At 45.3% G+C, this 20,809-nt stretch overlaps 2 protein-coding genes and 1 long non-coding RNA gene across 3 annotated transcripts; 1 reads left to right on the top strand and 2 right to left on the bottom strand.

Annotated features, from left to right (window-relative positions):
* Positions 1-154: 154 nt before the first annotated feature.
* LOC108937668 (potassium voltage-gated channel subfamily E member 2-like) lies at positions 155-1,313 on the bottom strand. The gene is made up of 2 exons (XM_018757706.1): positions 1,251-1,313; positions 155-571 (listed from the first exon to the last, which is right to left on the bottom strand). The coding sequence occupies exon 2, from the start codon at positions 542-544 to the stop codon at positions 233-235; it is 312 nt and encodes a 103-aa protein (XP_018613222.1). The 5' UTR covers positions 545-571; positions 1,251-1,313; the 3' UTR covers positions 155-232.
* LOC108937675 (uncharacterized) lies at positions 455-1,311 on the top strand. The gene is made up of 3 exons (XR_001966363.1): positions 455-518; positions 1,004-1,061; positions 1,253-1,311. It is a non-coding gene; the product is annotated as an uncharacterized LOC108937675 (long non-coding RNA).
* Positions 1,314-16,062: 14,749 nt separating the features above from the next.
* LOC108937491 (sodium/myo-inositol cotransporter-like) lies at positions 16,063-20,388 on the bottom strand. Its single transcript, XM_018757487.2, has one exon. It carries the CDS (start codon positions 20,343-20,345, stop codon positions 18,207-18,209), a length of 2,139 nt encoding a protein of 712 aa, XP_018613003.1. The 5' UTR covers positions 20,346-20,388; the 3' UTR covers positions 16,063-18,206.
* Between the last annotated feature and the right edge of the window lie 421 nt (positions 20,389-20,809).

The raw sequence follows: 20,809 nt of genomic DNA, 5'->3' as shown, positions 1-20,809 counted from the left end.
TTACCAGAAGTTTATGATTTAGAAACTGACCAGAGCGGAGCTTTTGTGATGCAGACATGGTCAGACAACATGTGACAACTTGTAGTCAACAGCTGAGCCCTAGGATCACGTGGCCATGGGGTTTGGAATGGACACAGCATGTGAAGTGTGATGGGGTGAGGAAACAATCTGTTTAGCTTATAGAGCTGGGCTGCTCAGGGAAATACTTCTTTGCCCTGGGGTTGGATTGGATTTAGCTGTGAGTCTGGTTCTTGAGCTTGGCAGTCCAGTCCTCCTCGATGTACTTGTGGTAGGGGTCACCAGAGTGCTCCTGGCGTTGGGACTTGACCGTACTAACCAGCATGGCAACGATAATGAAGGCCAGCATTCCGATCATCACCATCAGGTACCAGATCACGTCCCGGAAGTTCTCTTCAGCAAGCCTCTGGTCCAGCGCACGCTGTGCCTGTGTGCTGTTCTCCTTCCAGCGATCCAGATACTGACCCAGCACGTGGCTCAGAGACTCCCCCAGCTGCTGGGTGAGGTTTGCTAAAATACCCATCATCGCAGCTGGAACACAGGGATGGGGGGCCTGCAGGGGCCATGAAATTTTAAAGAAGCTCAATGATACTTTATAGACTAAACTGATTACTTTGAGTAAAAAGAGTTTTTTTTTTTTTTAAAAAGCAGCCAGTTAGGGGGTAAAAAACATTGACAAATATTTCATTGCAATGTATATAACAAATTACTTCATAACTTTTGTCTTTCTGTTTACATTGTTTCTGGTATTACCGCAACTAATCAAGCAAGTCCCCACAGTGTCATTGAGCAAAATAACATATGTACAGTACCAAATAACTGACATTATTAATTTAAGAAAACTGCATAATTTTGGCACATATAATACCATACTTTTACTTCATACTTTACATTTGATCACCAGTTGCTTTAATTTTAAATGTAACATGTTAAGGCTGTGACAGATTAACACTGTTCTCCCTTATGCTTGACCACTGATAACCAGGGATAAGCCACAAGGTCACTGAGCTGGAGCAGAACCCAGGAACAGAACTGAAATTCAGGTTTGTACCGTTCTAAGGTTTAGATGCACATCGACTTTATCACACTTTTGCAGTTTCCTGTGTTGCGCATATTGTGCAGCTGTAAAGTCTTCTGCTACAGGTCCGTGGAGATAAACTCATTATAAACAAGTGAACAATGCACAACATCGTTCTGGGTAAATCTCACTTGTGTTTTTATGTCGCACTTACAGTCAGAAGCTCAGGGGGAAGCCAGTATTGGGTTCTTGGAGCGGCGTTGTAGTATGTCGACCGGGTTCGAACTCAAGCCAGGGTGGTGGTGTGCTGCTGTTTATTGGTGCACAGCTACCTTCGACCAGCACTGTGTTTGTACAGAAACGTGTGCATGGAGATTGGAGGTCTGTAGAGCGGCCGTGCCCGTCATCTGCTATCAGTTGTCGTGGCCCTCGAAACTTGTTTCCTTTCCTCAAGGTTATCTGTCCCAGACACCCCCCATGTCCCACTGCCCACACAGCAGTGACGCAGGCTACCTGTGTCTTTGTGTTTCTGTTTCACGTTTTCGTGCATTTCACTCCTTCCATGACCTGAGCGCTGTTTAGGGTGTCACTGTTTCTGCTGCCTGGTACCGCAGAGAAACTTGGAGCTGAATTACACCAATTCTGTGCCTGACACATATGACCACCATGTGCGTCCTGGGTTTGGGACTTTTAAACACCGCATTAAAAACCCATACTTCCCTGTTCAAGAAATTCCCCTCTACTGCCCAGCTTGGCTATCCCTCATTGTATGAACTCTTGCCTAATTCATTTGCGCTTTAGCAAACCACTGAGATTTAGACATATTTTTTATTTACTGTATACGCCACATTTTTGGTTCTACGAAGACAATGTTTAGAATAAAAAAATGCCACTGAAAAAATGCCTTCAAACTGTCTGTGTTAATTTTATGTTGGTTTTTACAAAGAATATATTGTAGAACTACTTGTATGCTAATCTTTATGCTCTTTGTCATTGTCCGATTTAAAAACACAATGCCCAATGCTCTCAGCAGCTTTTCACCATTATAAGCTGTTTTTTGGGCCCGAATAATACAACTATATACTGTACGTGATGTGCAATGTCACATGAGCATATTATGTATAATTGCGTGATACACAACAGATGGTACCTGTCGGTATAGATTATTTTTTATCTTGCTTGGATACTAATTTTGTCATGAAGTGAGTAGGAAATACTGGCGTTTGAAAGAGCCTCTCGCTAAGCCACTGAAAGGGCTGAATGTCTCTGGACAACCCACTTAAAGAGAGGCTGTGCTTCATTCGTTGTACTTTTTGTACTTATTTGCATGTATGTATTTAATTTATTTCATGCAATTACCATAAGCACTTTTGGAGAAAAGACTTAAATGAATAAATGTAAATATAATGGAAATGTTATGCAAAACTCAGAAGAGGGTGCAAAAGAGGTCAGCAGCAAGATAGCAGGCAAACTGCAGTGGTTCTGCACACCTTTAATTGAATAACTGCTAGCACAAATAAAAAAACTGGTTATTTCAAATGATCTTTTAATCCTATTATTTATCAGCTCAGATTTTTTTTTTGACTTCAAGAGTAATTTGCAGTTTTTCCCATTTAAATGTATGGGAAGTGGGTGTTTGATTCACAGATAATTTTCAGCTCAACTCATATTTAGAGAAACAGAAATGTTCATTCAAAGCATGGGCCTCAGTGATATGAAACACCACACAAAGTTAATACTCTCTGTATATGGGGTGGCTCCTGTACAACTCCAGGTCTCATTCATACACACAGTAGCTGAAGCCACTTGTCCCAAGCAGGGTCGCAGCAAGCCAGAGCCTAACCTGGCAACACAGGGTGTAAGGGGGAGGGGACACACCCAGGATGGGCCACCAGTTCGTCACAAGGCAGCCCACGTGGGACTTGAACCCCGGACCCACCAGAGAGCAGGACCCAGCCAAACCCGCTGTGTCACCACACCCCCTCAGGTCTCATTTGTTTATGACAAATGATACTTTTCAAACGGTTCAAACACAGGTTCAAACCTTTATTAATGGCTGTAGTATTACAAAAAAAAACAATTTTTGTTGTATAGCCCCTTTCATGGCAGTTTCTCAAAGTACTTTACAATAAAGAAGAAAAAATGGGTTATTACTATACAGCAGAGAAGTTTATTGTCAATATCAATATTTTAAAAATTACAACAGTAAAAGAACAACAGAATAAAACAATGCAATGAAAAAATTACTGGATTTCCAGGGTAGGCTCTGACCATTTGGACCTGTGCTGCACAAGTGGTTACTGATGGATGGATGGATGGATGGATGGATGGATGGAAATTACAACAATAAAAGACAACAGAATCAACCAGTAGCCAATTATAATGCAGGGTGATGGTGATCTGGAGCCTATCCTCAAAGCATAGCGAGTGATGGTGAGATGCCAGTGTATTGCAGGACAATCACACACACACACACACACACACACACACACACACACACACACACACACACACACACACACACACACACACACACACACACACACACTACAGGCAGTTCATAGATCCTGGAAAACATCTTTTTTATTTGTTTTAAATGAATGGTATTTAAAAGCTTCTTTTCATACATATTAGGAGCAGATTTTCGGGAAGAAAGATGCTCCTGAATGGAGGGAAGCCTGTGCTTTATTGCTCCAGGAGGTGGCAGTAAAGACCCTGTGTCATGTGTCCCTTTCTGTCTGCCATAAACAAGCTGATAGTGTTCAGAAAAAGACATATGGCTGTTCATGTTTTTGTTTGTGCAGCAGAGGAGCCTGTTTTCCTGGGGGTGTTTTACAGCTCTGCGTACCTCCCCAAGCAGCCGAGTGGGGGAGAGGGTCCCCTGAAAGTGAAGGACAGGGACCATTGTTCACTGTCCTCCTACTCAGCTGCTATGCTGAGAGAACTGACCGCGAACAAAGGGAGGTGTGTGGTCATTCCGTGCCACGGTGTCTCCTCTCCTGAGTGCAGCGCATCTGAGAGCGCTGCCTTTGTGGTCCGAGGACAAACCCCTTCTTACTGTAACAGCAGGACATAAAGCTAGCCTGCCATCTCCCATCTGACCCCTCTGAGATCCAGTTTCACCCTGTCGACATCATTGTCACCATCTTCGTCGCTGTGGCTCCGAGGACAGAGGCCTCTTTGTTCCCGTCCCTGACGGATTGACACCTGTCATTTGTGGCCATCGCTTGACCTAAGAGACACCTGAGGATGGAAGAGAGGGCCGCAGATCTCAGGGCATCTGAAATCTTGCAGACCATCACTCTGCTGGAGGTGCGTGAAGCACAGCTAGCGCTGGAGCCGAGTGACGCTGCGAGCGTTCGGGCGAAAACGGGGCAGCCGTGGGGTTGACGGAGAGCCCACAGCACAGCCCTGAAAAAAACCACTGGTAGATCTCTCTGCTCTGGAACTTTGTGCCCCCCCCCAGTCTGTTTCCAGCTGACATGTCACCCAAACTCATCTTCACTTTACTGCCAGTCACAGGCAAACACAGGCAAGTGTGTAACCTGCCCTTTGCGAGATGAAGTAAGGGACAGCTGGTAGTGTAGTGGTTAGGGTTGCTGCTTTTGTACCAAAATTGTAGGTTCAAATCCTATCTCCACCTGTAGTACCCACCAGCAAGGTACTTACCCTAAATTGCTCCAGTAAAAATTACCCAGCTGTATAAACGGGTAAATAATTGTAGGTAGATTAATGCTGCAAGTCACTTTTGGAGAAGAGCGTCAGCTAAATGAAGTTATGTAATTTAAGGCCCCAGCTGTGCTAATAAGGAGTCCACCAGGTTAGAGGCCTGTGAAAACCAGGCGTGTTTCCACAACAGAACCCTTCGGTGCGGGACGAGGGACCCGACGCTGACTGGGAGTGTGCGCACCGTGCTCGGAGAGCGTAGACCCAGCTGGATCACTGTAGTAATGTTTTTACATTTACATGTATTCATTTAGCAGACGCTTCTCTCCAAAGCGACGTACATCTCAGCGAAAATGCAATTTGTGCATTACCTTAGGAGAAAGAGACATAGCTGTAGACGTGATTCTTAAGTAAACCTAGTTTGTTCCTTTCCACCTGATGCACCGATGTTCATCACTCAAGCAGGTGCATAAAACGCAAGATAAATGAATCCTGATCACCTTCCTACAATTTTTTTTTTAAAATAAGGTACATAAACATTCACATGCAATACAGGAATAGCGGCTGTGTAAAGGCTTATCTGGGGATGATCATAAAGTTATGGTGCATGAACATTTACACCATACATGAGCTGGAGAGATCTTGGGCGAAGTGAGTCTTGAAAAGGTGAGTTTTCAGACCCTTCTTGAATGTAGACAGAGTTTCAGCAGTTCTGAGTGAGAGGGGAAGGTCATTCCACCACAACGGAGCCAGAACCGAGAAACTCCACGTTTTGTTTTTATAGCTGCTGTTACAATGTTTCATTGTAAGATGTCAAAAGCAAACAACGCAGGACCTGCTGGACTTTGCTACCGTCAGGTGATGCACGCTCACTTGTAAAGGAACCACATTGGTTCTTAGTTTGCCATAAAATTCCATTAAGGTTTTGAGGGGATGAAAAGAGTGGGACAGCTGTGATTCGAAACGTGGCGTTTCCCACCCATCATCTTTACAGCACCCAACGGCACTACTGGGCATAATAAGAGCCAAGGCGTGCGGCTGACAGGAGAACAGGTCCGTCTGGAAGTTTCTTAAGTGTGTCATACAGTATCTGTATATCTTGCAGTATACCTGGTGTCCATAACAGTGCTGGTATTTAGCACTTGTCCAGAGATGAGCCAGACTCCTTCCTTTTGGCGGCAGCACAGCAGCCAGCAGGCTTTGCAAAACAGCAGGAAGTTTAGTCCCTCATGGGCGTCCAGACCCCGGAGCCCACGCTGAATGGCACTGTGCGGTTTTCCTCCCCTTCCACTCTCCTGTAACACGGTAAAGAGCTGCAGGGTGAACTCAACAGCAGCTCGCCGCATCTGCATATCGCAACGATCGGCAGCCAAGGGCGGATTCATTTTCACAATGCACGCTCTCTAATAATGCCGTTCAGGAATCTGTTCTGAGAATCCTTAAATGTAACCATTGACCTTGTTTGCCGTGGGGAGTGGCGGCCGCTGTTTTCACCTTGCTGTCTGAACTTGTTCAGCTGCCCAGCCAGTTGCCAGCAGCCATTCTTGAAGCCATCAAGTTTACTAAAAGTATTAGAACAGCAGGCTTGCTGTTAAAATCCTGCAAAAAACACAGATGAATTTGCATTAATTGAAAGAAAGAGTAAAGGACAACAAACACCTTTTCAAAGGGTTCATACTTTCTTTATAAGAAGTAATCTCTACAGAACTGTGGGCCGGGATACAATAAACTGAAGAGAAGGTTGTACAACAGGCGTAATAACTCAGTGAAAAAATATATTTGCAGGGGGGAGGTGCGGTGGCCTGCTCTCTGGTGGGTCTGGGGTTCGAGTCCTGCTTGGGGTGCCTTGCGATGGACTTCTGTCCTGTCCTGGATGTGTCCCCTCCCCCTGCAGCCTTGCGCCCTGCGTTCCCGGGTTAGGCTCCAGCTTGCTGCGACCCCACTTGAGACAAGTGGTTTCAGATGGTGTGTGTGTGTGTGTGTGTGTGTGTATTTTCAGGAGGACGCAGATGTAAGTTAGACAAAAACAAGATCATTTTTGGACAGGAGGTTGTTCTTTCTATCTGGTTCCGCACCAAACTATTCGGATCGGACTCATTGCCGCAGCATCCCAACCACGAGGGACAGCGGCGGCACAGGAGGCCGCGACCGACTCTGGTGAGGAGGGGGCATATTTCTGAGCAAGTTTACCTCCAAACAAGCAGGAATGCGGTAGCTCGTCCAGAACGTCTATTTTAAGGAGGAAACAAATTCCTCCATTCCCTGCAACTGTGTCTTGCCAAGACACAGGGAATCTTGCAATCACAGACCAGAGAAAGTAAAGCTGTATTTTATTTTTATTGGGAGTGTCATTTAGAAACAACATCTCAGCATGTAGTCTGGATTTATTTCCCTTTTATTTACCCTCCCAAACCCGCAGCGTGTCCACCAGGAACCTACGGGGCCTTTGCACGGCAAATCGTACAGCTCAGGGGCTTTCACTGATGTCGGAAGGGTACCGTCCTGCTGCGCGCGCGTGTCCGAAACAGATCAGATATTGCAAAGGGTGTGCGAGGTGGCAAGAGCCACTGCCGACCGGCCAAATTCAGCCAACCGTCTCCTCGCCGAGCCTCATTACACACATAGAATTAATAAATAACTGGCTTCTGGTGGAGGCACAATCTAGTTGCTGAATTACAGCCCAGGTATCGCCTGTGCGCGGCGAAGAAGTACGGTCAATCGCGGCACTAATGCACGTGAATCCGCAGAGGAAAATGACGACCCTGATCGAATATGAGGCATTGAAAGGAATTTAAAGTTCTTGTTAAATAAGTCTTCATGATGCTATGCGAATACGTTCCGTGATGTTCGTTAAAACACCTTCAGGCAGGAAGCGGCGTTTCACAATTTGTGTCACATGTGTCTGAGAGTGCGTACATGTGTCTTTGCGGCCGGAGCTGCGCAGATGCGATCTCTGGAAAAGTACCAGCTCAGAAGCAGCTGTGTTGGCTCCTCATCGCCGCTAGGGGCCCAAGGGAGTCCCTTCCACTCGGCACAGCGGCAGGACGACGGGAGACAGATGGACAAAGGAGCGAGCATCCAGGAAGAGGGACAGAGTGGGGAGGGCAAGGGCCAAGCAACACAGAGCAGCAGGACATGTGATCGTATTTGTCCACTTTCAGACCTCAGAGATACACAGCTCTGTGTGTGTGTGTCGGAGAGAGAGAGAGAAAAAAACAATTGTAAAAGAGGAACTTAATTTCACAGTAAGCTGAAGGCAGTTGGAAGTCCTTCAGCTCCGCTTGCGGACTGTTTCTACAGGGGATGAATAATCGGACATCATCCCCATGTGACCGTGCGAGACATCACCATCATTCTAATTCGTGTTTCTCTTCTTGCGTTAGCCAGAATCCACCCTCGCTCGGGCCAGGAGCGATACCTGCGATACCACCTCCCTTTTGCTGCAGGGCAAATAACCAAACAATGAAACGCTGCATGAAACGTTACCATCCCTAATTTGATGTTTACCTGCGTCTTCTAAAGACAGAGCGGCCAAACACAAACACACCCTTATTAACAAATGCTTCACGAAGCACGCTGGAACGAGGATGCGGGATGGAGGGGAGCGGAACAGCGCTGCGATCCCTCCGAAGCAGGGACGAAAGCGAGGGTCACGGTCCTGCCACAGAGCCGGGCTTCGGGGGCAGCGTGGGCCGTCACACGCAAACACGCAAGCGAACACGTTCATCAGCGCACAGCAGGCTCCCTACGCCGCATTTCCTTTTATTTCTGCGTCGCAGCGGTTGCGTTGAAAAGCCGCTAACATGCGCTACGTTTGTTGACCCGCTAGTTCGCCCACAGCTAACGGCCTGTCGCACATTCACGGTTACAGAGCCCCTTCCGCCGGTCCCCGTCCTTCTCGCTTTATCTCCCCCGGCACATTCTCCGGAAGCCCGCGCGTGAGATTAGCGATGACATGCGGTCCAGTTTTATCATCTCATCGTCATTTGTGAACTGAGCCAGGTGAGCCTCGCCGAGAGGAGGGTGCCGCACTGGCAAACACCGACTTGATCCTGTTTGCTTGGCCCTAAGCGGCAGTCCGCTCGGTTCCGCCGCCCCTCTGGACACGCCGCACGTTTGCACAGCCGTCGATGGCGCGGCTCCGCGGCGTACCGTCACAGATGTCGTCGTAAGGTAGCTCGTGCACCGATGCGAAACTGCGAAACGTGTCCTTGTGCACTTTGGCACTGAAACAACGGATATTCTTAGAGTAACGCTGTCAAGGACAAGAGGAGCGGGCTGCGGCCGTCACAAAGACCGTCTGTTGATCGCGGTGTCCAAGTGGCGCTTCCACCCCACCAGCTCTGCTGTTTCACATGCAGATATTGCCTATTGAAATGATAATGAGCAAACGCTGTACACAGTGTATGCTTTGTCTTCTCCTCACACTGACACCGGTCACCGAAAGAAGCCTTTTTGGAAGTGATCGCTAAAATATGGTATATTTATTTTCAAGCGCACATCAAAGGTTGCCTTCGTTTTTCGTGTATGTTTGCGTTCGGTTCTGCGTTTACAGCGGTACGTGAATGAAAGCCTCTTGAACCACACAGAATTAGGGAAGAGATAAAAGACAGAAAGTGAAATAGGGAGGGGGGGGGGGGCAGGAGGACCGGAGGGTTAGAATGAATCATGGAATTTTCCACCAGCGCATTAAATAGTCACCAGGGCTAATCTAATATTACCAAGGCCAGAAAAATAACCCGAGTAATCTCCTCTTTCATGTCGTCCACCGCTTCATAATTTATTTGTGTTTAATCTTGGTCTTCATGGTATCACAATCAAGGCAAATCTACGTCGCTTTCTTCAAGGTGATTTCAGAATGAACTGTCTCCCGTGCTGTTATGGACACCGGCATCCATGTGGCTCATGCACCAGACATGCAGCTTCTCTTGTTTCCATTGTTGTTGTTCAGCCTTCAAAGTCCAAAGCGATTGTTCATAACACTTTACATTAACCCTTATGGGTACAACACCACGGGTGCGTCAGTGCTGTCGCATTTCGAACTGAATGAACGGGGATTGGTGGTTAAGGGTTATGTTTTTGACTTTCCTTCCACAAGAGCGAGCAATCGCTCGACAGACGTGGTTCTGTTTGTCTGCGTTGATATTCAACATTTTTCTTTCCTTCACACAAGTATTAGAGACACCGGACGGCCCTCCTGTGTTGCAGGCCAGCAGGCCCTTGTCATCACGATGTCGCCGTGTGTCCATATTAATGTCATGCTTTGTGACCTATGGACTCCCAACCATCCAAATTTCACGGCGTCTGTCACACAGCACGTACCGGGAAACATCCTCCTCTCCCACCCCTCTGATGGGGGTGCTCAGATGAGGGCAAATATTGCAGTCAAAGGCACCCATGAGGTCTGATGTCACAGGTAAGCAAAGGAATTGCACATGATCAGTGGAGCAAATGAGGCATGACATGATTCACTGCTTGCAAAATACTCACATGTTACGTAAACATGTCTTAGGGCAAGCCAAAAATAATGAACACGCAACAAATTAAACATCTTCATTTCAAGAAACATCGCAAGAATCGCAGAGCAGGAAGAACTGCTACTGTGATCAGTTAGAACGGTCACTTTGTCACACGCCGAGAACCAAGTACTCGATCTACAGTATTAGCTGCTCTAGCTCTAAGGATTCTTGTTATGCTAACAAACTAAATATGATAAATCGAACCTATATCTGAGGAAGCATTTCAGCTGAAACACATTTTACGTCGCACCATCGCCTCTGGCCGAGAGGAGACTTTGACAGCTTTTTTGTGTACGTGTCAACAGGGAAAAATGCTTTGAGGCAAACCCTAGGTGTTCTCTCTGAGGTCTCTTTGAGGCACGCCTTGAAATACCGGTTGCGAACCTTATGACCATCCGCAATTTAGCAAGCAAGGGCTTTGGAGGCTCAGTTCTTTTCCAGCCACAGAGAATAGTCACATCTGATCGCCATTGTGCCAGTTTAGAAGTTGGGTGGCACTCAGTACCCCACCTTTGTCTTGTGTCTCACCTGCTCCTTCAGACACACAAAACTCACCAAAGGACAAAAGAACCTTGGTTTGTTTCCAGCCCCATTTTCTCCTGTTAGGTCACAGAGGTAACCTCCCCCCCTCCCCAGACCCCCCACCGCCTCACCTCCCACCGCTCCTCCATCCCCACACCTTCGCAAAAGAAGAGGCTGCTCTAAAATTAGGACATCATGATATTATGGAAGGTCTTCCTATGCTTCCTTGCATAACAGGAGTCAGTAACTGGGCAAGAAAGACAGACATACCAACCAACCAACTTCAACAACTGCTCATCCCAAGCAGGAACACAGCAAGTCAGAGCCTATCCTGGAGACACTGGACACATACCCTGGATGGCACACCAGTCCATTGCAGGGCCATAACTAGGTAACCGGGCACACAGCCGGGTGAAGGTACCGGAGCAATCGCAGGGCAAGCGCCTTCCTCAAGGGCACCACAGCCAGATCCGGGATTGAACCGGCAACCTTCGGAGCCAAAGGCAGCCGCTCCAACCACGATTCCACCAGCTGCCCTATGGCCATAAATATTTGTTATCTGGAAAAGTAGATATTATCAGTCCTGATTTCAAAGTACTGTTTCTCAAAGTAACATTAATGAGAATTTTATTTAGCAGTTATCCCCCTGGCCACGACTGAACTACTTTGTGAACCAGACTCTCGGTTTGATAGCCTGGACATATATGTGCTTGTAGAAAATTAAAGTTAAAATTTGTAAAACTGCTTCAAACACAAAAAAAAGGCTAATTTGGTTTGGAGTGTTAGCTAAATTGATGGTGAGCACAAAAGGCCTGGGCCACACAGTGAACCAGAAGGATTAGATTCACAGCCCAGGATCATTATGGCCAATTTGATTTTGTTTGCTTTTCTCCTTTTTCATTGCTGCAAATTCCTGAGTGCCTATTGCATTTTTTGAAACATTTGATCCACTGCTGGAAGTAAACACAGGCTGTAGGTGTTCTCTCAGGCAAAGCTACCCCAGTTCAGTTGTCCAGTCCATTGTTATTCCATGACTTAATTGCCTCATTTGACACTTGCTCTGGATGGATGCTGACCTCTGGCTGTTTTCTCAGTTGGGGTAAATATTGCTCTTTGCCATTGAAAGCTTCTTCTGCGGAATAATGCAGTAATGTGAGGCATCCCGACCGTGCCAGCCTCAAATTTACCAGCCAAGGTGGCATCTGTGGAATGCATCTAGTCTGATGTGTGCATTTCACTGGGTGCCCTATTGGACCACATGTTGTCACAGTTTGGATCACGATGCTCACTCCTGCTTTGCCCGTAGTCTCTCAGGCACGTAAGAGAATGTGACATGTTTGCATTCACAAATGACTGCTTAAGAACTTGCTGTGTACACTAGCCCTGTGGTTTGGTTAGGTTCAGAAGTTTCAAAATAAAATGCCATCCTGAGTGTTCTAACTGTAGGTCGGAGGTTGACATGCAAGCCCTGGTGGGTTTTAAAAGACTCGCTACACTAGAGAAGATTGCATGGAATTAAGCACAGCGTTTCAAAATACCATGTTCACCAGTGGTCTGCTGTGCCAGGTCTGATATCTTCTGGTGATCACTGATGGATGGTAGCCAATGCATGCTGCCTCCTACACTGCTGGGCTGCAGACTGGGATGAGATGAGAAAGGATGCTGCCTATAGGCGAGAGCAGCCACCACTGCACCATGTCCCAGTTGTGCACCTCAGCTCCACATAAAGAAAGCCAAGCATCTTGCAGAGGCCCATTCCATGTCTTGTCATGGCCCTGTTGTTGTCACGTGTGGCTGTCTACTTATACTGCTGTCCTTTCTCGTCTCCTTTTCTGCCTTTCTTGCTATGGTCACCATAGCAACCTGTCAGGGCATGTACCGCTGCACAGCAATTTTCTCAGTAAATTTCCATCCCTGAACTGCTGGGTTTTTTGTCATTGACGTCTTGTTTTCTTTCCTTAGAGTAGGAAGGTCATTCAGGGTGAGAGACAGCGTGACCATTGTCCTGGGCTTTCATGCAGTTCTGGTGTTGTTCTCATTGACTGCATGCCCAAGACCAGTGTCAACCACAAAGGGCTCGCTTCAGAACAGCCTTTGGCTTCTCAAACGCAGCGCAAATGATTCCACAGGTACCTCTGAATATCAGCCAGACTCTCAAAATACCTCTTAGAGCCACAAATGTGTTTGTGACTTGAGGACATCTTGAAATTGAAGAAGACATAACAAACTTCCCAAGACACAGTTCCTGTCAAATCACACTAAATCAATAGAATCATCCTTACGACTCTACCCTGGTATTCCCATGTCAATTCTCTGCACATAATGAAAGAATTATATTAAGGCCCGAGTTCCTAGGGGCATTGAATAAAGACTTTTTTGTATTTGTGCACACCTGTGTTGTATTTGTACAAAAGAACTTTGACAATTTAAAATGATCTCCACCTACCCATCAAGCTCGATAAAGTTCTGTACCTATGGTGGAGATGAATAAGAAGATGTACCCATCCAAGGAGCAACCCGTATCCATCCACAGGCTGTATACCTACGTAGAGAGGAGGAATGAGCCACTTTCTCAACCTCAGAGCGAGAGAGGTCCCATACCTGTCTGTGGAGCCTAGCAAGCGCACACGCCCATCTATTCTCTGTTAGTCTCCAAACCAGCAGGTGCCTGCTGCTCAAGGACTAAAAATACATTTCACACTCCAGCAGCATTTCAGGGAAATGTGTCCACATGAACCTGAAGGGGAATGCATCTGGCCCAGTTCCTTTGCCACAGAGCACCAGTGGAGAGACAGAATGTCACGCTAGGATTGAAACTGGTAGAAGCAGCCTCTACTGGTAGTCCATTGCATTTCTAAACATACACATGTGCAGCCTTCAAGTCACCACAACCCGGCTGTTAACAGACAGTACACGTATTACAGTCATGAAAACGGCTTTGGAATCTATAGATTCTATAGAATATCTATAGGGATCGTTCGCTTGTCCTGAGAGTTACTTTAAGGCTTCTTCTTGGAAGTCGTATTTTAAGAATCGGTTGTTCTTCGAACAACAACTCGGCATGTATCCTATGCGCCCCCTTACCTCGTGGACCACTGGAAGTCAGATAAAGCTGCCATATCTTCTTCCAGAAACCACACGTACCTCCAGAGAACCAGGCTGCCACTAAGACAAAGATCAGGAACTACCAAGGCGCTGTGAACTTTCCGAAGTCACGGATGAACAAAATGTCCCATACATCACAGGAAAGCTTGTGGTACCTTTTATAGCTTTGAAAATCTAATTCAATGGCTGAAATGTGTTTGTAATAACAAAAACCTTTCATTCAGAAGATGTAGCATGCTTTTTGAGTGCCGGTAATTCTTATTGCCCAGATGATTCTTATTGGCCGTCGCTTAGTAACGGCACCTGTAGAAGACGGCTTGTTACAGCAGGACTTACAGAACTACAGTTCAGATCACTGAGAATAAAGAAGGAGCCTTTTAACTGTCAAAGCTGCAAACATCTCTAGAAAATATGTGAGAAAGCAAATGCGTTATCAGCCTAAATTCATCTTTGCACAGACTTCTGTGGGAGACGCAAGTTAAACAGACAAAATCATCATCATCAAAGTGTTATTTTTCAGAAGAATCTTTAACATGTGTATAATGTTTTCAAGCGTCGAGATGATCCCGCAAGCAGACATCGAGCAAACTGCTCCTCTGCCATGAGCTGTGTTGGTTAGAGCTTTTGTGTCCTTGCATAAACAGTGTGCTTTTCCAAAGTCTACCATTTCCTGGTTAATTAAATTTTCAAAATGGGTTGCTATACACCCTAAATTACTTCTGTTGGGAACATTTGAGACTGAGAAACTAGGCAGAGCGCAATTTGTGCTCATTTATTTGCTTCTTTTGTTCTTATGAAATAGATTTAATTGGGCTCTAACATAGGCCAAAAACTTTGACCCATTAAATTGCTAAGTAAATAAAAGCTCAAGTCATATTAAGGAGGGAAATTACTGAAAATAAAATTACAATAATGCTAGATCGCTGGCGTATTTTTCTTTAACGAGCTAGAATGTGAAGCAGATGGACAAAATTCGAAACAATTCTAGGCTGTGAACATTTGGCCCTCAGAATACCAATACATGCCTACTGCTGTACACCTCATCTCTAGTCATCTTTATACATTGGAGAATGAAGTGTAAATCTACTCTTACTATAAAAATCGACTGTTTTTACACCAGGGTGACGCTCACTTGGCATTTCCAAGAGTGCAAACAGGCTTGCTCATTGGGCCATATCCTCATACCAATGGAAAAGTACCAGGCAAAGAGCACGTTGCAGAATCAGAGCACACTCCCGCGGAGACACGCGAGATGGGGCGTTCAGCCTGCTCAGATACTTGCCTCCTCGTTCGAAGGAGCCCAAATCTGCAACCAGCCTCTCATCAGATTAGATGGCTGTTGTACATCAGTTACATAAGAGGATCAGATGATTTGGTCATCATGCCCCCCGCGGGGTCCTTGCCAAATAATAAAGTATCAAGAGTAAAATTGCAGGGCCAGTAAAACGTGTCTGCTTTTCATGTTGCTCACGGCAAAATGTCAAGTTAATTCACCATGTTTTCGGACTAAAATGAAACTCTAAACGCATATAAAAGAATTTGTGCTACTTCTGGAAATTATTTTTGTATGAGACGTAATTCAGTGCTGAACAGAGCAGCAACGAGTGATACATGACTGAAGAAATATGCAGAGGGATTAGGTCCTCATTTCATGATTAAACCCAAAGGGGTGTTACAACACCTCAGTTTAATTTTCTATTTTAATTTGCAATTCTCTTTATAGACCTTGACTATAACATCTCAGAGATCTACATTGTTTCTGCTTGGAAACAACTGGTTTGTGCCATCTTTCCAAGTGCTGCTCTGAGCTTGTAGCCCGTGTTTGGGCGGCATTTATGCTGGGGGTGGAGGATATCACTGAATTACCTACTGAATTAGACGTGTCAGCAGGAAAATTTCTAACATTATTTACAGCACTGCGGTGTGTACGTATAACATATTTTTGCTAATGCCATGGATGTTGAGTGTTCTTGGTTTAGGTGGTTTTAAACTTGACGCAAAATTGTACTTTTTAGAGAAATGTTTTAGACATCGCTCGCTTAAATTCGATTTTAAGACTCGTTAAAAGGTTAATTTCTGTTACCAAAACGGGCATCTCAAAAATGGCTCAAATCATAGGCTGAAGGACTGTATTCTTCACAGAAAAACAAGAGCTTTTATTGTGATAGAAGGGAAGACAATGAGGTCATGGAACATGTGCAAATCTTTGTGGTGAACAAATTTTTATATTTATTTTTTAATTTCAACAAAAGAGACAAAACAATATACACATAACAGACCGCCACAACCACCCTTCCTCCCCTCGGACCCTCAGCATTGCTTCATTTCGTTAAAACAAAGACCCCCAAAACTAAAATCTGGCAACGGCGCAATGTCCGCAAGACCTCGACTGCATCAACAGCAACCAAAGCCCTCATTGTTACAATGTGCACAGCTGCTGTAATCTTCCACACCAGTGACAGTTCAAAGTGATACACACTTACACACTTCCAACTGCTTCAGTTACATGTGTAAGTGTGCAGTTTATTGTGTACATGTATGTTACACATCTTCGCATTTTGTCTTCCCATTTTGGGAAAGTATGTTTACGTGACAATGTTTGCTTGTGAGAGCTGCTGTCAGCCAAAAACTGAAAATGATCTCTTGTCTAGATTTAAAACTCCATAGCAATGTAACCTAAACAGTGCACTGAACACATAGAAATCAAGGTTTTATTTCCATTTATTTGTACAGGGAATGATGATTGACAATACAGTAAAACAAAATCACAAAAGTGTTAAAAAAAAAAAAAAAAAAACTTGTAAATCTGATTTGTTTGCAGTGGCCCTTCACTGCAAGCCCAAACCCACCTGAGACTACAAATAGCTGCTTATGCACAGCCCACAGTTTAAGTCTCTAATGGTTCATAAAGTAAGCCGGATAGACGCTACAAGTCCTTTTGTTTTCATCTTCTTAAATACTTCAAAACCGATGGCTCCCCCACTTACATGCATACATTCATACAAGGGCGACTCATTTCAGCTTCTTCCACAACCAACCCACAGAGAAGAGTCACCTGAGAACAGACTGTTTACCATACCTTTCGGAGCATTGCTTAAACCTTCACTGTACCCTCTAAGCCGAAGAAGTGCCACTGCAGAGACCTACAGCAACCCTAAAACTCTCAAGTCTTCCTACAGAAGAACCTAAGCTATTTGCACAGCAAGTAAAGAGGGCCATCCCAATCCACTGATCTGGGATTAAATGATTCCCACTTCAACTTCATTTTACTTGCTCCGCACAAAAAGTGCCAAGCAAGTTAAATAAGCCACTGAGAGAAGGGTTTGATGCAGCTTTTTGCAAACACCTTTTGTACAATTTTATTACTTTTGAAATAAGCCAGATTTAGGTAGCATTGGAAGAAAATTTTTTGAAAACAGCATCCTCAATAGAAATTAAAAGTTGTTCTGCTCATTTAATTTATAGCCCACAACTTCATAGCCATTACTATTTTAAAACAAAGTATTTTTACAACCAAACAAATCTGAAGATTTTTAATCTCTGGATAATGAATGAAGAAAATGTATCAAAGTACCCAACCCTGCATTTGTTTATTATGACTTTTTTGGTCATAGCCTGCTGCCCTACCATTATCATCCAGAAGAGGATTTTCATATCAGACAATGTATTCAACACTTTCTTTGTTCCAAGAGCTGTTGTACCATCTTTAGTCTCATCCCTCCAGTTAATTCTATATCTCCAGAACTGCACTATCCAAGTGCGTTCAAATAAACCACACACAGGAACTGGCTGGTGCACAGCTAACTCAAAAAACACACATACCTGCCCCAATAAAAAAAAATAACTAGTGCATAAAGGATTGGTTAAAAATATAAAAACAGTATTAAAAGATATGACAAAAACTGAACATTTCAGAATAAAATGCCAGTGTGCACAAATGCACATATAAATGCAAAAACATTGCAACTCCACTAAACTGTTTGAGAGACAACTTTTTGGGGGGAAAAAAACACAAAGTACTAAAACAGGACCTTCATAGTGAATACATTAAATAAGGCATATTTCACAAAATCACTTTGTACAACAATACAGCTCTATTTCAGTATATTCTGTCATTAAAAATAAATAAAATTTCCAAAATATTTTGGTAATGGTAGGTATCACGAAGTATTGTCCACCAAAAAACTTCAGAGTGATTTCAAAATCATTGTTGCATTAAGCATATTGCTGTACATGATCAGGGAGTTATAGTTCTCAACAAGTATGCAAATATGCCCAATAAAACCTTCCACAGTACCTGAACTGTAAATATTACAGACCCAGCTAGCTTTCCCAGGCAGTGCAGGAGTAGGGCAGAACTACAGGGAGAAGTACACAAACATGAAGATTCCCAGCGAACAAACCACCAGCAATCCCAGGTTGAGAATGACCTTGGTTCGTGGTGACTCATACAGTAGCTCCTCAATAAGCTGTCCTTCTTCTTCTGCACTCTTTGGCTTGTCCTTTGCAGCCTCCTCCTTATACCCACAAAACCAGTCGACTATCCTCAGACACCTCCCGCCATCCCTGCTGCTGCAGCCCCCTTCCTCTGTGCTCGCCTGGCGCACCAGGTTCACGTGCCCATTCCCATAGCATGCTAGGGGTGTAGAGGTCTCAGAGCTTGGGGCTGCGGGATTATCGGCAGGTGGAACCAGAAGCTTCACTTCTGCATTATCCACACGCAACTCCTTCTGTAGGTCCAATGGTAGCTCCTTGCAGAGAGAGCTGGTTCCATTGCAGTGGATGGGGCTCTTATCTGTTAGCTTGTAGGCTTCTTCCTTGGATCCAACTGGCAGTTTTTCCCTATGTCGCAGGCCCCACACGGTTGTTTGGGTGACTTTATCTTGGCTTGGTGGTGCAGTAGCCAGGCTAACTGCAACAGCCACCAGCCCTGAAATCCAGAACAGAGCTGCTGCAATATACATGTAGTGGACACGGGTGATGAAAGCTGGTCTGTCATCTGGGAGATCACAGCGGGGCTCCCTGTAGATGAAGGCAAGGATGAGGCGAGTGGTCCCCAGCACAAAACCGGTCATGCCTCCCCAGAATGCACCTGTTTCATTGCAGCGTGTCCAGAAGATACCGAGGAGGAAGAGGGCAGCAATAGGTGGGGTGAGGTAGCCTGCAACCTCTTGAATGTACAAGTACATCTGTCCGCCCTGCATTTCAATGATAACAGGGACCCAGGCGATGCTGATGGCCACCATGAAGATGACAAAAAGCCTCCCCACCACCACCAGCTCTCGCGAAGATGCAGCTTTCCTCAGCATCTTGTAGATGTCCAATGTGAAGATAGTGCTAGCACTATTGAAAATAGAGTCTAGGTCACTCATCAGAGCTGCAATCATCACAGCCATCATGAGGCCCCGCAGCCCCACAGGCATAATGTTCTTAACAAGATGAGGGTAGGCAATATTAGAGCAGCCTGCCTGGCTGCCACACACCTGCAAACAGTGTTCTGGGCTGATGCACACCAACTCATCTGGGAAGAGGATTCGGGAAATCATGCCTGGGATAACAATAATGAACATAGGTAGCACCTTCAGGAAGCCAGCCATGAGGGTTGACCCCTTGGCATGTGCAATGTTCTTGGCAGCCAGCACTCGCTGGACAATGACCTGATCTGCGCACCAGTACCAGATCGAAGCTGGGGTCTGGCCCAAAAGGAAGCCCGGCCACGGGATGTCTTCGTCCAGCGGCCCTCGAAGGAGCTTCAGCGAGTTGGGTTTTGGATAGATGTGGCAGGAATTAGTGTAAGACAAGTTGTAGCGAGCTGTGATGGCTGTGACGTTGGGAATTGCCTGCATGTACTTGGTCCTTACTCCTTCCAAACCACCAACTTTCACCAGGCTGATGATACTCAGGCTGAGGGCACCAGCTATCATAAGCACAGCTTGAAGTGTGTCGGTGTAGATAACAGCCACCAGCCCCCCGGTTACTGTCAACAGTGCAGTCATGCCAATCAGCAGGATCACAGACAGGTACAGGTTCCAACCCAGGGACTCTTGGATAAACAGTGCCCCAGCATAGAGATCCACTGAGAGCTTCGTGAAAATGTAGAGCAGGAGGGAGAGAGCTGCAAAATAGACCTTGAGCCGCTTGCCGCCATAACGCTTGGAGAGGTACTCTGGCATGGTGTACACCCCAGAGGTGATATAGACAGGGATGAAGACCCAGCCCAGAAGCTGCAGCAGCAGGAGAGCATTAAACTCCCAGGCACTGACAGCAAAGCCACTTGCAGCCCCTGATCCTGCCAGACCGATAAAATGCTCACTGCCAATGTTGCTTACAAATAAAGAAGCCCCGATAACAGCCCAGTTCATGGACCGTCCAGCAAGAAAGTAACCACTTACTGTGCTTCGGTTGGCTTTCCACATGGCAAACAAGCCAACAAATAGAACTAGAACAAAGTAGAGGGCGACAACAGCAATGTCTGCTGTTTCCATGGCAGACCCCATTTTAAAGCCACGTTTTTTTTTTCTTTTTTTTTTTTTAAAAAAAATTAAAAGTTTGAACCTGCTTTTGAAAATACTACAGCAAAAGAAATCAAAATCAGACTGGATTAAAAAAGGCTATGAAAGATCAGATTATAGCTGAGCAAATTATCCTTTGGTTTGCTGTCAGGATGGAAAATGGTTCATCCACAGGTCAAATTCACTTTGTTAAAAAAGGGAAAAAAAAATCCAGCATCCATGTACTCAGAAGGTACACAGGTGATTATGTGGAGAAGCTGTCCTTCACACTTCTAGAAATGGCTAGAATAAAATTCCTGCAAAACAGCAAAAACAAAGACTACATTAGATTCAAGACTAATGGGGTAAAGAAGTTAAATGGGGAATTGCAGAGTCAGTGTAGAGACAGTCAACATCCTGGTTCATTTTTTTTTTTGGGGGGGGAACAGAACCAGGTTTTTTCAGATACA

The sequence above is a fragment of the Scleropages formosus genome, chromosome 12 (assembly GCF_900964775.1).
Source record: "Scleropages formosus chromosome 12, fSclFor1.1, whole genome shotgun sequence".
NCBI classification, from domain to species: Eukaryota; Metazoa; Chordata; class Actinopteri; order Osteoglossiformes; family Osteoglossidae; genus Scleropages; species Scleropages formosus.
The sequence above is the reverse complement of the archived record's forward strand: the minus strand, read 5'-3'. Positions and strand labels throughout refer to the sequence as shown.

What these genes read in the sequence shown, in the direction of transcription:
- LOC108937668 (XM_018757706.1), bottom strand. Translation starts at nt 544, where the DNA reads ATGATGGGTATTTTAGCAAACCTCACCCAGCAGCTGGGGGAGTCTCTG.
- LOC108937491 (XM_018757487.2), bottom strand. Translation starts at nt 20,345, where the DNA reads ATGGGGTCTGCCATGGAAACAGCAGACATTGCTGTTGTCGCCCTCTAC.